The sequence below is a fragment of the Bombina bombina genome, chromosome 2, assembly GCF_027579735.1.
Source record: "Bombina bombina isolate aBomBom1 chromosome 2, aBomBom1.pri, whole genome shotgun sequence".
In the NCBI taxonomy this organism is placed as follows: domain Eukaryota; kingdom Metazoa; phylum Chordata; class Amphibia; order Anura; family Bombinatoridae; genus Bombina; species Bombina bombina.
Genome location: NC_069500.1, coordinates 360,519,699 through 360,538,212, shown reverse-complemented (window position 1 = coordinate 360,538,212; position 18,514 = coordinate 360,519,699). Strand labels below are relative to the sequence as shown.

At 40.1% G+C, this 18,514-nt stretch overlaps 1 protein-coding gene across 1 annotated transcript in view; it reads right to left on the bottom strand.

The window, feature by feature from the left end:
- Nucleotides 1-18,514, bottom strand: part of KNTC1 (kinetochore associated 1) — a 1,377,837-nt gene that overhangs the window by 1,044,717 nt on the left and 314,606 nt on the right. The window contains exon 24 of the mRNA XM_053701768.1: nt 593-694. Coding sequence (XP_053557743.1) covers nt 593-694 — 102 coding nt within the window. The remainder of the gene's footprint in view (nt 1-592; nt 695-18,514) is intronic.

Sequence of the window (18,514 nt, the reverse complement as noted above, 5' to 3'; positions counted from 1 at the left end):
TGATTTAGATAAAGCACACTTTCTGAGGCACCAGCTCATACTGAGCATGTGCAAGATTCACAGGATATATGTATATGCATTTTGTGTTTTGCTGATGGTTGTCACGATGCATTAGGAAGGAAAATGTAGCTAACTGACATTTGTCAGAACAAAATCTACTGCTAATTTGAAATACAAACTAAGTGCATTGTCTGATCATTATGCATTTATTGACTATGCTATTCTTATGTGTGTTTGATGGTCATTTAACTCTTCACAACAGATTTTCTGCCACTGGTTTTACAACAGTAATTGGTGTCCTTCAATTAAGCTTGTGTGGAAGGGTAACACTGTAAACAATGAGTACAGGAAATAAATTTAATTTAAAAGAAATGTCAAGTAGATGCAGCTCCAACTTTCAGAAACCTTTTGAACAGAGGGGGACACAGATTATTTAGGATTTATCTGCAGCTTGAACAAATTGGCATACTGATCACTCCTAAAGAGATGAAAATCTTAATATCATGTAGTGTTTACATGTCTCAAACATAGGCAGAGGTCCTGGGGTCATACAGATAAAAATAACAATTACAATTTAGTCTGTATCACTCACCAAAGGAATCCAAAGCCACGATGATGCTATCCCAAGATCTCCTGGATTCTTGGATACAAAATACGCTTCTGCCATTTCATATCCGTTTTCAGGCCAGTTAACCTGCCAAAGAGGTCAATACAAATTAAACATGCTACATTCTCAAAATAATACAACCATTTGTGTAATGTATACATAAAGGGGCTATGTACTGTAAAACTGTTTTCCAATCAATGTGTTTCTAATAACTTGTTATACCAGCTGCATAGTATAATATGTATGGGGAAATGTTGCTAAACTAGCTGTTTTTGCTCTTTGAAACCAAAACCCATAAAAATGGGATGTGTGTGCAGAAAGATTAATTCTCCTTTTGATATCACACTTATATATATATATATATATATATATATATATATATATAAATATATATATACATATACACACACACAAAGCCTCCTTATCTTACACCTGCATACTTAGGGGCCTGATATTCAAAAGCTCACTGCTTAGTGAGAGGTCCATAAAAAAATGTTAGAAACATACATTTTAGTTTGAAAGAGGTTCATCTCACCATGCAGGGTTCTTCATGTGAAGGAGAGACTCCTACATTACAAAAATAGGTCTAAAAAGGTTTTGCACAATTTCTCTCCATGGAAGCGAGTTTTTGAATATCAGGCCCTTACAGAGAACAGTTTACTTATCTCTCCTACCTCCAAACAGAGTAATTTATTTTCTAACTATTTTTTTATTTAGATATTGTTTTTTAAAAACTGTGTTCTTTAAACTAGATATATTTTCGCTAAAAAAAATAGTAAACAAGCAAATGCAAGTATGGCTATCTCAAAAAATTATATACATTTTAGTTGGTGTTTACTATCACATTAATTTTGGTTGACTACAGTGTCTAGGCAGACGTACTACAAGTATTTAGCGGTATTCTCTAAATGTTGTTTAGCAGGCCCAAACACACATCCTCAATGCAAGCTGTATACACATCTTACATGAGACTACAGACCAGATGCATACCCATCCCATTATCCCAGCTATAAGAGCATATATGAAATCTCCCAGACCTGTACAACAGCAAATTATTTATGTCAAGTTATTTAACAACGTCAGAAAGCAGAGCAAAAGTGTGAATTTATCACCTTTTTTATTGCATGTATGTGCTGAAATTCCCAGACCATTCCCTTTACACATTTTAACCATCTACAAGTCACATCAGAACTCGGACAAGAAGTATGGCTCTTAAGCATGCCCACATCAAAACCCAGGGAATGACCATGGTCTAAGTACAGATTTCAGATAGGTAAGAGGCTAACCAGACCCCAAATAACGAAACCATATGTATGAACTGAGCCCATATTATGACTCAGCCTGTTCTTCTTAATGAAATATAACCAAGATTGATAGAAAAGTAACACACAAGACCTGGCATCAGAAAAAGAGGGGGGGTGGGAGGGGAAAAAAAAAGGGCAGACAGTTTTCAGACAGGCAAGTGTAACCATGAGAACACCTTTTATGTACCTTTAACTTTGTCGTTTTCTTTTGTTTTTTCAACAATGCTTCATTAATGAATTTAAAAAAATGCTTGAATCCTCCCATTTGATACAAAAGTCCACACATTTATGGTCCAACTCAGATTGACCCAAACTGTAAGAGCCAAATTACTATAGACAACCACAATTAAAGGGATAGTAAACACCAAAAATGTTACCGTTTAAAAAGAATGATAATCCCCTTATTTACACCTTTCAGTTACCTATAACATAAAGGTGGAGAACCTTCTAGACCCGATTACACACAAACTCTTGATATAGAAGTGAGTGTTTCCGCATTTCATCCTCTTTTACTGTATTTGTGGAAACTACAAGCATAAATCTCATTTGTCCTTTGGGGACTGCTTAAATAAGAGACTGTATAGAAACCTCAGATAACATCTGCAAAGCCTGACAAAATGTCTCCAAAAAAACCTAACAAATCCAGTAGGATTACTAAACAGCAGATATCTACGCCGTCAGTCATTTTTTTCAAATCTGTGGAACCATCATCTCCACCTCTATTCTCCAAGTTAGACTCTGCACCTATGGATAATCATTCTTCATTTGACTCTGAGTCAGAATTAATTTTAGATTCCATTACCATACTGAAAGCCCTTTTTGACTCATTACCTTCCAAAAAAGATTTCTCTTCACTGCTATTACAACCTCACAGGTCAAGTAAGGGTCAATGGCAATGTGTCTGACCCATTTGAGATACAGAATGGGTCTATGCAAGGATGCCCACTTTCACCCCTTCTTTTCATCCTTTCACTAGAGCCCATAGCAATTAGGATCAGACAAAATGACCACATCCATAGAATAGAACTAGGAGAACATTCCTATAAATTAGCCATTTATGCAGATGATTTGCGGCTAACTTTAACACAACCCAACATCTCATTACCTGCGACACTAACCAAACTATCCAACTTTGGCCAAGCTTCTAATTTTTTAGTGAATACATCCAAGTCCGAACTTGTTCCTGTCACTCTCTCCCCACACACTCTACGTGATATTAAATCAAACTGCCATACCAAAACCCAAAGAAATTTTTTTAGATATTTGGAAGTTTATTTTACTCCTGAGTTATAATATAATTATGGTAAACTTATATCCGAGTTTCAAACACTTACCTCCACTTGGCTTCCTAAAAACATTGTATGGTTGGGCAGGATCCAAGCGGTCAAAATTATGCTTCTTACCAAAGCTCTATACTTACTTCAAACAGTCCCCATTCCAGGCATATTTAAGGATATTGATATTCTTCAACAAATCATAAATTATTATATTTGGTGTCATAGACCCCCACAAATATGTAAACAAACACCTTATAAGCTCCCCAAGGATGGTGGCTTAGATGTACCTAACCTCAAAGCATATAAAATTAGCCATCTCATTACAAAGTCTCCGAGTGGTGTAGGGCTGGGACAAGCAAGCCTAAAAGATGGTTGCAAATAGAATCTTTCTTATACCGTTGTTCACTTTTAGAAGGGATTTGCTGGAATCCCAAATATAACAGAAAAGACCAAATTTAATTCTCTGCATTAACCAATGAAAATGTCTGGATTCGCTACCCCAAGCAATAATTTCCATAACATTAAATCTAGAGACTCACTACCTTGTTAAATAATTCTGAGTTTCCACCAGAAATACTACCCTCTGCTCGAACCCCATCTACATTTTCAGATTTACTAACAATCTATCACAGATAACGGCGCTTTAAAACCCAAGCGACTACTATATTCATTGAAATACTCATTCCTTGGCTCCTGGTTTAGATACCATTAGTTAAAGGTACTTCATTCTTACACATAACAGTCAATACTTAGACTGCCATCTCACACCATTTGAACAAATGTGAATCCCACATAACACTCCTAAAAAAGTAATATCCACAAAATAATTAAAACTAATCAACACCCCCAATTAACTTGTTATACAAAGGGTTGGGAAAGGGAACTGGAAACTAGTACCTCCATACAAGATTGGATTCCTAGATTCAAATATGTAATGCATTCAGCACACTCATCACAAGCACTTGAGGCGAACATAAAACTAATAATGAGAGGGTACTTAACACCAGCCAAACTCGGACATATCTATAAATCTACTTCTAGGAATTGTCTGATTCCTGGTACCCTGACACTAGTGGAATAACTTGTAAAATCAGACAACACCTTTTTCAGATTATGCTAAACTTGGCCAACCAATTAATACCTAGGCGCTGGAAATCACGACAACCACCTAAAGTCTTAGAATGGAGAAAATTGGTAGAGGCTAAACTACCCTTGGAAAGATTGTATTACCTCAAACTAGGTCAACTGTCCTATTTCCAAGATTTTAATCTCATTTGGGACAATTAAATTCACTTGATACCTCCACAGTCCATCCAAAGCTAACCATTTGTACATCACAATTTGACGTCAATGCCGAAATTATTAAATTTTGGGTACACACACATATAAATATATACATATACACACACACACATTATATATATATGCCAGAACTATCTCTGTATGAGACTTGGCAATTTGAAAGCTTGACACCTGTATCAGGATGTCGTCTAGATACGGAGCCACCGCTATGCCTCGCGGTCTTAGAACCGCCAGAAGTGAGCCCAGAACCTTCGTAAAGATTCTCGGGGCTGTAGCCAACCCGAAGGGAAGAGCTACAAATTGGTAATGGCTGTCTAGAAAGGCAAACCTTAGGAGCCGATGATGATCTTTGTGAATCGGTATGTGAAGGTAGGCATCCTTTAAGTCCACTGTGGTCATGTACTGACCCTCTTGGATCATGGGTAGGATGGTCCGAATAGTTTCCATTTTGAAAGATGGAACTCTGAGGAATTTGTTTAAGATCTTTTGAGCCCTTCAGAGATGTCCTGTATCATGCAGAGGGAAGCTGAATGTCTCTGTCAGTATTTTTATCTGCACAGAAAAGCACTAAAATAGGCCCTTCCCACTCATATTGCAACAGTGGAAAGCTTCAGGAAACTGTCTCTAGGCAGAAATCAAACCAGCCATGTGGAAAAAAACTAGGCCCCAATAAGTTTTGTCACCAAACATATATAAAAACGATTAACATGCCAGCAAACGTTTTATATTACATTTTTATAAGAGTATGCATCTCTATTAATAAGCCTGATACCAGTAGCTATCACTGCATTTAAGGCTTTACTTACATTAATCCGGTATAAGCAGCATTTTCTAGCAAATTCCATCCCTAGAAAAATATTAACTGCACATACCTTATTGTAGGAAAACCTGCACGACATTCCCTCTCTGAAGTTACCTCACTCCTCAGAATATGTGAGAACAGCCATGGATCTTAGTTACTTCTGCTAAGATCATAGAAAATGCAGGCAGATTCTTCTTCTAAATACTGCCTGAGATAAACAGCACACTCCGGTACCATTTAAAAATAACAAACTTTTGATTGAAGAAATAAACTAAGTATAAAACACCACACTCCTCTTACGACCTCCATCTTGGTTGAGGCTTGCAAGAGAATGACTGGATATGGCAGTTAGGGGAGGAGCTATATAGCAGCTCTGCTGTGGGTGATCCTCTTGCAACTTCCTGTTGGGAAGGAGAATATCCCATAAGTAATGGATGATCCATGGACTGGATACACTTAACAAGAGAAAGTAACTTAATATCCAAAGAATGCATGGGCCTCTAGTTATCAAGCCGTCAACCTCAAATACGCTGGAATTCCGCAGCGTATTTGTGGCGAAGCTGATTCGCCTAAGTTATCAAGCCCTACACACCGGCAAAAGTAGAATTTAGTGACGTAAGCTTTGATCCGCCGGACTCAGTCCGACACAGATCGAGGCGATCTGACCATAGCGAAAGTTCATGTTTGCTGCTGCCCGACATCCCATTGATTCCTATGGGAGCTGTCTACACCTAACACCCTAACATGTACCCAGAGTCTAAAAACCCCTAATCTGTCCCCCCCTACACCGCCGCAACTAAATAAAGTTATTACCCTCTAAACCGCCGCTCCCGGAGCCCACCGCCACTCTAATAAACTGATTAACCCCTAAACCGCCACTCCCGGACCCCGCCGCCACTATAATAAATATGTTAACCCCTAAACCGCCGCTCCCGGACCCCGCCGCCACTATAATAAATTTATTAACCCCTATCCTGCCCCCCCTACACCGCTGCCACCTATAATACATTTATTAACCCCTATCCTGCCCCCCCGACACCGCCGACACCTATAATACATTTATTAACCTCTATCCTGCCCCCCCTACACCGCCGCCACTATAATAAAATTATTAACCCCTAAACCTAAGTCTAACCCTAACCCTAACACCCCCCTAATTTAAATATTAATTAAATACATCTAAATATTATAACCCTTATTAACTAAATTAATCCTATTTAAAACTAAATACTTTAAAATAAACCCTAATATAGCTACAATATAAATAATAATTATATTGTAGCTATCTTAGGATTTATTATTTTACAGGCAACTTTCAATTTATTTTAACTAGGTACAATAGCTATTAAATAGTTATTAACTATTTAATAGCTACCTAGTTAAAATAAAGAGAACTGTACCTGTAAAAAAAAAAACAACTAACCTAAGTTACAATTACACCTAACACTACACTATACTTAAATAAATTATTCCTATTTAAAACTAAATACTTACCTGTAAAATAAACCCTAAGAGAGCTACAATGTAATTAATAATTACATTGTAGCTATTTCAGGATTTATATTTATTTTACAGGTAACTTTGTATTTATTTTAGCTAGTTAGAATAGTTATTAAATAGTTATTAACTATTTAATAACTACCTAGCTAAAGGAAATACAAAATTACCTGTAAAATAAATCCTAACCTAAGTTACAATTAAACTTAACACTACACTATCATTAAATTAATTTTAAAAAATTACCTACAAATAACTACAATTAAATACAATTAAATAAACTAACTAAAGTACAAAAAATAAAAAAAACTAAGTTATAAAAAATAAAAAAAACTAAGTTACAAACATTTCAAAAATATTACAACAATTTTAAGCTACTTACACCTAATCTAAGCACCCTAATAAAATAACAAAGCCCCCCTAAATAAAAAATGCCTTACCCTATTCTACATTAAAAAGTTAACAGCTCTATTACCTTACCAGCCCTTAAAAGGGCCTTTTGCGGGGCATGCCCCAAAGAAAACAGCTCTTTAGCCTGTAAAATAAAAATACAACCCCCCCCCAACATTAAAACCCACCACCCACACACCCCTACTCTAACCCAAACCCCCCTTAAATAAACCTAACACTACCCCCCTGAAGATCATTCTACCTTTAGCCGTCTTCAGCCAGCCGACCACCGATAGAACAGAAGAGGACATCCGCAGCGGCCGAAGTCTTCATCCAAGGGGCGCTGAAGAAGTCTTCCATCCGATTGAAGTCATCATCCAAGGGGCGCTGAAGCAGTCTTCCATCCGATTGAAGTCATCATCCAGGCGGCGTCTTCAATCTTCATCCATCTGGAGCGGAGCCATCCTCAGACGAGCCGACGCGGAGCCATCCTCATCTACCGACGGACTAACAACGAATGACGGTTACTTTAAGTGACGTCATCCAACATTGCGTCCCTCGAATTCCGATTGGCTGATAGGATTCTATCAGCCAATCGGAATTAAGGTAGGAAAAATATGATTGGCTGATTGAATCAGCCAATCAGATTCAAGTTCAATCCGATTGGCTGATTCAATCAGCCAATCAGATTTTTCCTACCTTAATTCCAATTGGCTGATAGAATCCTATCACCCAATCGGAATTCGAGGGACGCCAGCTTGTTACTAGGTATAATGTAGGTGGCAGTGGGCTAAGGGAGCGGCGGTTTAGGAGTTAATACATTTATTATAGTTGTGGCGGTGTCCGGGAGCGGCAGTTTAGGAGTTAATAACTTTATTTAGTTGCGGGGGGCTCCGGGGGCGCCGTTATAGGGGGTAGAACAGTGTAGTTTAGAGTGGGTGCTTAGTGACAGCTTGTCAATAAAGCTGTCAAAAAGCCGAAGAGCAGCGAGATCGGATGAGTGATAACTATCACAGTCCGCTGCTCATCGCCCCGTACTTGGTGCGCGGCTTTTTGACAGCTTTTTTGATAACTTAAGAGAGCGTATTCAGGTCCGCGGCGGCGATGGTAGGCGAGCTTAGGCGGGCGTATTGGGGCCGGCGATGGCAGGTAAGTAGACACATTTATAACAAGAGGCCATAGGCTCAAACGAAGGAGCCTGTAAAGCTCTCAAAACCAAATTAAGACTCCAAGGAGGAGAGATTGATTTAATGACAGGCTTGATACGAACCAAAGCCTGCACAAAACATTGAATGTCAGGAAGATTAGCAATTTTCCTCTGAAACAGAACAGAAAGAGCAGAGATTTGTCCTTTTAAGGAACTTGCAGACAAATCCTTATCCAAACCATCCTGAAGAAACTGTACAATTCTAGGAATTCTAAAAGAATGCTAAGAGAATTTATGAGAGGAACACCATGAAATTTAAGTCTTCCAAACTAGGTAATAAATCTATCTAGACACAGATTTACGAGACTGCAAGATAGTATTGATCACTGAGTCAGAGAAACCTCTATGACTAAGCACTAAGCGTTCAATCTCCATACCTTCAAATTTAATGATTTGAGATCCTGATGGAAAAAAGGACCTTGAGATAGAAGGTCTGGCCTTAACGGAAGTTGCCAAGTTTGGCAACTGGACATCCGAACAAGATCCGCATACCAAAACCTGTGTGGCCATGCTGGAGCCACCAGCAGAACAAACGAACGTTCCATAATGATTTTGGAAATCACTCTTGGAAGAAGAACTAGAGGCGGAAAGATATAAGCAGGTTGATAATTCCAAGGAAGTGACAACGCATCCACTGCTTCCGCCTGAGGATCCCTGGATCTGGACAGATACCTGGGAAGTTTCCTGTATAGATGAGAAGCCATCAGATCTATTTCTGGAAGCCCCCATATCTGAACAATCTGAAGAAACACATCTGGGTGAAGAGACCATTCTCCCGGATGTAACGTATGACGACTGAGATAATCCGCTTCCAATTGTCTATACCTGGGATATGAACCACAGAAATTAGACAGGAGCTGCATTCCGCCCATGCAAGTATCCGAGATACTTCTTCCATAGCTTGAGGACTGTGAGTCCCACCTTGATGATTGACCTACGCCACGGTTGTGACATTGTCTGTCTGAAAACAAATAAACGATTCTCTTTTCAGAAGAGGCCAGAACTGAAGAGCTCTGAAAATCGCACAGAGTTCCAAAATATTGATTGGTAATCTCGCCTCTTGAGATTTCCAAACCCCCTGCGCTGTCAAAGACCCCCAGACAGCTCACCAACCTGAAAGACGCGCATCTGTTGAAATCACAGTCCAGGTTGGATCAAGAAAAGAGGCCCCTTGAACAAAACGGTGGTGATTTAACCACCAAGTCAGAGATAGTCGAGTATTGGGATTTAAGGATATCAATTGTGATATCTTTGTATAATCCCTGCACCATTGATTCAGCATACAAAGCTGAAGAGGTCTCATGTGAAAACGAGCAAAGGGGATCGCGTCTGATGCTGCAGTCATGAGACCTAAAACCTCCATGCACATAGCTACTGAAGGGAATGATTGAGACTGAAGGTTCCAACAAGCTGAAACAAATTTCAGACGTCTTTTGTATGTTAGAGACAAAGTCATGGATACTGAATCTATTTGGAATCCTAAAAAGGTTACCCTTGTCTGAGGAATCAAAGAACTTTTTGGTAAATTGATCCTCCAACCATGTCTTTGAAGAAACAACACTAGTTAATTTGTGTGAGATTCTGCAGAATGTAAAGACTGAGCAAGTACCAAGATATCGTCCAAATAAGGAAACAACGCAATACCCCGCTCTCTGAATACAGAGAGAAGGGCATCGAGAACCTTTGAGAAGATCTTTGGAGCTGTTACTAGGCCAAAAGGAAGAGCAACAAATTGGTAATGCTTGTCTAGAAAAGAGAATCTCAGGAACTGATAGTGATCTGGATGAATTGGAATATGAAGATAAGCATCCTGTAAGTCTATTGTGGACATATAATGCCCTTGCAGAACAAAAGGCAGAATAGTCCTTATAGTCACCATCTTGAATGTCCATTTTAAATAAATATGAAGATTTGTCAGTGCCAATATCTGAGGCAGAATCTTCACAGAGATAGATAAATCAGAATGCTGGCGGACATTTAAAAATTCATCTAATTTATGAGAAGTTTTAAAAGACCTTTTACGTTTATTAGAAGGTGGTATAACAGACAGGGCCTTCTGAATAGAATTAGAAACAAATTCTCTTACATTAACAGGAATATCCTGAACATTAGATGTTGAAGGAACAACAACAGGTAATGGACTACTACTAATGGAAATATTGTCTGCTTTTGAAAGTTTATCATGACAACTAACACAAACGACAGCCGGAGGAACAGTTACCACAAGTTTACAACAAATGCACTTAGCTTTGGTAGAACCGACATCAGGCAGCAGCATTCCAGAAGTAGATTCTGAAACAGGGCCAGCTTCAGACATCTTGCAATATGTAATAGAAAAATCAACATATAAAGCAAAATTATCAAATTCCTTAAATGACCGTTTCAGGAATGGGAAAAAATCCAAACAGAATAAGCCTCTGGGAACCAGAAGCAAAAAGAAACAGACTTAAATAATGTCAAAAAAAACTGGCGCCAAGTATGACGCCCACATTGACAAAAAATGTTGGCGCCAAAAACGTCTGCAACAAACACGAGCGTCATAGATGACGCAAGTATGTGAAAACTCTCGGCGTCAACTACGACGCCGGAAATGACGACATTAACGTCAACAAACGTAATTCTCGCGCCAAAAAAGTCTCGCGACAAAAATGACGCAATAAATTCTAGCATTTTTTGCACCCGCGAGCCTAACAGCCCACAATTTAAAAAGAAAAGTCAATTTGAAAAATTTTCAGGTAAGAAAATTTTTTATTCATATGCATTTCCCAAAAATTAAACTGACAGTCTGTTAAGAAGGAAATATACTGATTAACCTGAATCATGGCAAATATAAGTATAAAACATATATTTAGAACTTTACATATAAAGTGCCAAACCATAGCTGAGAGTGTCATAAATAAAATAAGACATACTTACCAAAAGACACTCATCTACATATAGTAGATAGCCAAACCAGTACTGAAACGAGAATCAGCAGAGGTAATGGTATATAAGAGTATATCGTCGATCTGAAAAGGGAGGTAGGAGATGAATCTCTACGACCGATAACAGAGAACCTATCAAATAGATCCCCAATAGGATGACCATAGCATTCAATAGGCAATACTCCCTTCACATCCCTCTGTCATTCACTGCACTCTGAGAGGAACTGGGCTTCAGCATGCTGAGAAGCGCATATCAACGTAGAAATCTAGCACAAACTTACTTCACCACCTCCATAGGAGGCAATGTTTGTAAAACTGAATTGTGGGTGTGGTGGAAGGTGTATTTATAGGCATTTTGAGGATTGGGAAACTTTGCCCCTCCTGGTAGGAATGTATATCCCATACGTCACTAGCTCATGGACACTTGCCAATTACATGAAAGAAAGTAAAAAATCTGAATTGATATCTACTTGAAAAGTACCTACGTATAGTACCAAGCTGACAGATCGAACATAAATTTCAAGAAAAACAATTAAATCATAAGCAGAAGACAGCTGCCTGAAGAACTTTTCTACCAAAGACTGCTTCAGAAAAAGTAAATACATAAAATGGTAAAATTTAGTAAATGTATGCCAAGAAGACCAAGTTGCTGCTTTGCAAATCTGATCAACTGAAGCTTCATTCTTAAAAGCCCAAACAGTGGCGACTGATCTAGTAGTATGAGCTGTCCCGCCTCTAGATAAGCCTTGTGAATCAAAAGCTTTAACCTAAATGCCAAAGAAATGGCAGAGGCTTTTTGACCTTTCCTAGGTCCAGAAAAAACATAATTTATGCTTACCTGATAAATTTATTTCTCTTGTGGTGTATCCAGTCCACGGATCATCCATTACTTGTGGGATATTCTCCTTCCCAACAGGAAGTTGCAAGAGGATCACCCACAGCAGAGCTGCTATATAGCTCCTCCCCTAATTGCCATATCCAGTCATTTGACCGAAAACAAGCAGAGAAAGGAGAAACCATAGGGTGCAGTGGTGACCGTAGTTTAAAATTAAAAAATACCTGCCTTAAAATGACAGGGCGGGCCGTGGACTGGATACACCACAAGAGAAATAAATTTATCAGGTAAGCATAAATTATGTTTTCTCTTGTAAGGTGTATCCAGTCCACGGATCATCCATTACTTGTGGGATACCAATAGCAAAGCTAAAGTACACGGATGAAGGGAGGGACAAGGCAGGTACTTAAACGGAAGGTACCACTGCCTGTAAAACCTTTCTCCCAAAAATAGCCTCTGAAGAAGCAAAAGTATCAAATTTGTAGAATTTTGAAAAAGTATGAAGCGAAGACCAAGTTGCCGCCTTGCAAATCTGTTCAACAGAAGCCTCATTTTTAAAGGCCCATGTGGAAGCCACAGCTCTAGTAGAATGAGCTGTAATCCTTTCTGGAGGCTGCTGGCCAGCAGTCTCATAGGCTAAGCGGATTATGCTTCTTATCCAAAAAGAAAGAGAGGTTGCCGAAGCCTTTTGACCTCTCCTCTGTCCAGAGTAGACAACAAACAAAGCAGATAATGGACGAAAATCTTTAGTAGCTTGTAAGTAAAACTTTAAAGCACGAACCACGTCCAGATTGTGTAATAGACGTTCCTTCTTTGAAGAAGGATTAGGACACAAGGATGGAACAACAATCTCTGATTGATATTCTTATTAGATACCACCTTAGGTAAAAACCCAGGTTTTGTACGCAGAACTACCTTATCTGCATGGAAGATCAGATAAGGAGAATCACATTGTAAGGCAGATAACTCGGAAACTCTAAAAGCCGAGGAAATAGCTACCAAAAAAAGAACTTTCCAAGATAAAAGTTTGATATCTATGGAATGAAGAAGTTCAAACGGAACCCCCTGAAGAACTTTAAGAACCAAATTTAAGCTCCAAGGTGGAGCAACAGGTTTAAACACAGGCTTGATTCTAACTAAAGCCTGACAAAATGCCTGAACGTCTGGGACATCCACCAGACGCTTGTGCAAAAGAATAGATAATGCAGAAATCTGTCCCTTTAAGGAACTAGCTGACAATCCTTTCTCCAATCCTTCTTGGAGAAAAGATAATATCCTGGGAATCCTGACCTTACTCCATGAGTAGCCCTTGGATTCACACCAATAAAGATATTTACGCCATATCTTATGATAGATCTTCCTGGTGACAGGCTTTCGTGCCTGAATTAAAGTATCAATGACTGACTCGGAGAAACCACGCTTTGATAAAATCAAGCTTTCAATCTCCAGGCAGTCAGCCTCAGATAAATTAGATTTGGATGGTTGAAAGGACCTTGAAGTAGAAGGTCCTGTCTCAGCGGCAGAGTCCATGGTGGCAAGGATGACATGTCCACCAGATCTGCATACCAAGTCCTGCATGGCCACGCAGGCGCTATCACCGATGCTCTCTCCTGCTTGATTTTGGCAATCAGACGAGGGAGCAGAGGAAATGGTGGAAACACATAAGCCAGGTTGAAGGACCAAGGCGCTGCTAGAGCATCTATCAGCGTTGCCTTGGGGTCCCTGGACCTGGATCCGTAAGAAGAAAGCTTGGCGTTCTAGCAAGACGCCATGAGATCCAGTTCTGGTTTGCCCCAATGATGAATCAATTGTGCAAACACCTCCGGATGGAGTTCCCACTCCCCCGGATGAAAAGTCTGACGACTTAGAAAATCCGCCTCCCAGTTCTCTACACCTGGGATATGGATAGCTGGCAAGAGTGAATCTCTGCCCAGCGAATTATCTTTGAGACTTCTAACATCGCTAGGGAACTCCTTGTTCCCCCTTGATGGTTGATGTAAGCCACAGTCGTTATGTTGTCCGACTGAAATCTGATGAACCTCAGAGTTGCTAACTGAGGCCAAGCCTGAAGAGCATTGAATATCGCTCTCAGTTCCAGAATATTTATTGGAAGGAGAGACTCCTCCTGAGTCCACGATCCCTGAGCCTTCAGGGAGTTCCAGACTGCACCCCAACCTAGAAGGCTGGCATCTGTCGTTACAATTGTCCAATCTGGCCTGTGAAAGGTCATACCTTTGGACAGATGGACCCGAGATAGCCACCAGAGAAGAGAATCCCTGGTCTCTTGATCCAGATTTAGTAGAGGGGACAAATCTGTGTAATCCCCATTCCACTGACTGAGCATGCAGAGTTGCAGCGGTCTGAGATGTAGGCGTGCAAACGGCACTATGTCCATTGCCGCTACCATTAAGCCGATTACTTCCATGCACTGAGCCACCGAAGGGCGAGGAATGGAATAAAGAACACGGCAGGAATTTAGAAGTTTTGATAACCTGGACTCCGTCAGGTAAATTTTCATTTCTACAGAATCTATCAGAGTCCCTAGGAAGGAAACTCTTGTGAGGGGGGGATAGAGAACACTTTTCCTCGTTCACCTTCCACCCATGCGACCTCAGAAATGCCAACACTATGTCCGTATGAGACTTGGCAATTTGGAAGTTTGACGCCTGAATCAGGATGTCGTCTAAATAAGGGGCCACTGCTATGCCCCGCGGCCTTAGGACCGCCAGAAACGACCCCAGAACCTTCGTAAAAATTCTTGGGGCTGTAGCTAACCCAGAGGGAAGAGCTACAAACTGGTAATGCCTGTCTAGAAAGGCAAACCTGAGAAACCGATGATGATCTTTGTGTATCGGAAGTGTATGTGAAGATAAGCATCCTTTAAATCCACTGTAGTCATGTATTGATTGCATTGGATCATAGGAAGGATGGTACGAATAGTCTCCATCTTGAATGATGGAACTCTGAGGAATTTGTTTAAGATCTTTAGATCCAAAATTGGTCTGAAGGTTCCATCTTTTTAGGGAACCACAAACAGATTTGAGTAAAATCCCTGTCCCTGATTTGGAACTGGATGGATCACTCCCATAACTAGGAGGTCTTGTACACAGTGTAAGAATGCCTTTCTCTTTATCTGGTTTGCAGATAATTGTGAAAGGTGAAATCTCCCTTTTGGGGGGGGGAAGCCTTGAAGTCTAGAAGATATTCCTGGGATATAATTTCCAACGCCCAGGGATCCTGGAGATCTCTTGCCCACGCCTGGGCGAAGAGCGAAAGTCTGCCCCCTACTAGATCCGTTACCGGATAGGGGGCCGTTCCTTCATGCTGTCTTAGAGGCAGCAGCAGGCTTTTTGGCCTGCTTACCTTTGTTCCAGGCCTGGTTAGGTCTCCAGACCGTCTTGGACTGAGCAAAAGTTCCCTCTTGTTTTGCATTAGAGGAAGTTGATGCCGCACTTGCCTTGAAGTTTCGAAAGGCACGAAAATTAGACTGTTTGGCCCTTGATTTGGACCTATCCTGAGGAAGGGCATGACCTTTTCCTCCAGTGATATCAGCAATAATCTCCTTCAAACCAGGCCCGAATAGGGTCTGCCCCTTGAAGGGAATGTTAAGCAGCTTAGACTATGAAGTAACGTCAGCTGACTATGATTTAAGCCATAGCGCTCTGCGCGCCTGGATAGCACAACCAGAATTCTTAGCCGTTAGTTTAGTCAAATGAACAATGGCATCAAAAACAAAAGAATTGGCTAGCTTAAGTGCTCTAAGCTTGTCAAGTATGTCATCCAATGGAGTCGCTACCTGTAAAGCCTCTTCCAGAGACTCAAACCAGAACGCTGCAGTAGCAGTGACAGGAGCAATGCATGCAAGGGGCTGTAGGATAAAACCTTGTTGAATAAACATTTTCTTAAGGTAACCCTCTAACTTTTTATCCATTGGATCTAAGAAAGCACAACTGTCCTCGACAGGGATAGTAGTACGCTTTGATAGAGTAGAAACTGCTCCCTCCACCTTAGGAACTGTCTGCCATAAGTCCCGTGTGGTGGCGTCTATTGGAAACATTTTTCTAAAAATAGGAGGGGGAGAGAACGGCACACCTGGTCTATCCAATTCCTTAGTAATAATTTCTGTAAACCTTTTAGGTATTGGAAAAACATCAGTGCACACCGGCACTGCATAGTATTTATCCAGTCTACACAATTTCTCTGGCACTGCAATTGTATCACAGTCATTCAGAGCAGCTAAAACCTCCCTGAGTAACACGCGGAGGTGTTCAAGCTTAAATTTAAATGTAGAAATATCAGAATCAGGTTGCATCATCTTCCCTGAGTCAGAAACATCACCCACAGAAAGAAGCTCTCCTTCTTCAGCTTCTGCATATTGTGAGGCAGTATCAGACATAGCTCTTAAAGCGTCAGTATGCTCTGTATTTCGTCTAACCCCAGAGCTATCTCGCTTTCCTCTAAATTCAGGTAGTCTGGCTAATACCGCTGACAGTGTATTATCCATGACTGCCGCCATGTCTTGTAAAGTAAACGCTATGGGCGCCCTGGATGTACTTGGCGCCATTTGAGCGTGAGTCCCTTGAGCGGGAGTCAAAGGATCTGACACGTGGGGAGAGCTAGTCGGCATAACTTCCCCCTCGTCAGATTCTTCTGGTGATAAATTTTTTAAAGACAGAATATGATCTTTATTGCTTAAAGTGAAATCAGAACATTTGGTACACATTCTAAGAGGGGGTTCCACCATGGCTTTTAAACATAATGAACAAGGAGTTTTCTCTATGTCAGACATGTTTGTACAGACTAGCAATGAGACTAGCAAGCTTGGAAACCACTTTAAATTAAGTTAACAAGCAAATATAAGAAACGGTACTGTGCCTTTAAGAGAAACAAATTTTGTCAGAATTTGAAAAACAGTGAAAAAAGGCAGTAAATCAAACGAAATTTTTACAGTGTATGTAATAAGCTAAGAGAGCATTGCACCCACTTGCAAATTGATGATTAACCCCTTAGTTCAAAAAACAGATAAAAAAAACGATATAAACGTTTTTTAACAGTCACACCAACTGCCACAGCCTTGCTGTGGGCCTACCTTCCCCAAACAAACGATTTTGGAAAGCCTAAGAGCCCTTTAGAGATGTCCTATAGCATTCAGGGGACTCCTAGAGGAAGCTGGATGTCTCAGTCTGTAAAAGTTACTGCGCAAAAAAAGCGCTAAATTAGGCCCCTCCCACTCAAAGTAACACAGCGGAAAGCCTCAGGAAACTGTTTCTAGGCAAATTTAAGCCAGCCATGTGGAAAAAAACTAGGCCCCAATAAAGTTTTATCACCAAAGTATATATAAAAACGTTTAAACATGCCAGCAAACGTTTTATATTGTAAATATAAAAGAGTATTACCTCAGAAAGTAAGCATGATACCAGTCGCTATTAAATCACTGTATTCAGGCTTACCTTACATAAATTTGGTATCAGCAGCATTTTCTAGCATTCACATCTTCTAGAAAAATTTTAACTGCACATACCTCATAGCAGGATATCCTGCACGCCATTCCCCCGCTGAAGTTACCTCTCTCTTCAGTCATGTGTGAGAACAGCAATGGATCTTAGTTACAACCTGCTAAGATTATAGAAATCACAGGCAGATTCTTCTATTTTTCTGCCTGGGACAAAATAGTACAACTCCGGTACCATTTAAAAATAACAAACTTTTGATTGAAGCAAGATAACAGCTACATTTCACAACTTTCCTCTTACTACATCCATGCTTGTTGAGAGTTGAAAGAGAATGACTGGATATGGCAGTTAGGGGAGGAGCTATATAGCAGCTCTGCTGTGGGTGATCCTCTTGCAACTTCCTGTTGGGAAGGAGAATATCCCACAAGTAATGGATGATCCGTGGACTGGATACACCTTACAAGAGAAAACAACGAATAGATTAGAAGTCTTCCTACAATCTTTAGTAGCTTCAACATAATATTTTAAAGCTCTTACAACATCCAAAGAATGTTAAGATCTTTCAAGAGTATTCTTAGGATTAGGACAAAAGGAACAACAATTTCCCTACTAATGTTGTTAGAATTCACAACCTTGGGAAGAAATGTAAACGAAGTCCGCAAAACAGCCTTATCCAGATGGAAAATCAGAAAAGGAGACTCAAAAGAGAGAGCAGACAATTTGGAAACTCTTCTAGCTGAAGAGATAGCCAAACGAAACAACACTTTCCAAGAAAAGTAAATTTATGCTTACCGGATAAATTAATTTCTTCTACGATATGAGGAGTCCACGGATTTTATACTTACTTGTGGGATTTATCCTGCTGCTAACAGGAAGTGGCAAAGAGCACCACAGAAGAGGTGTATATATAGCTCCT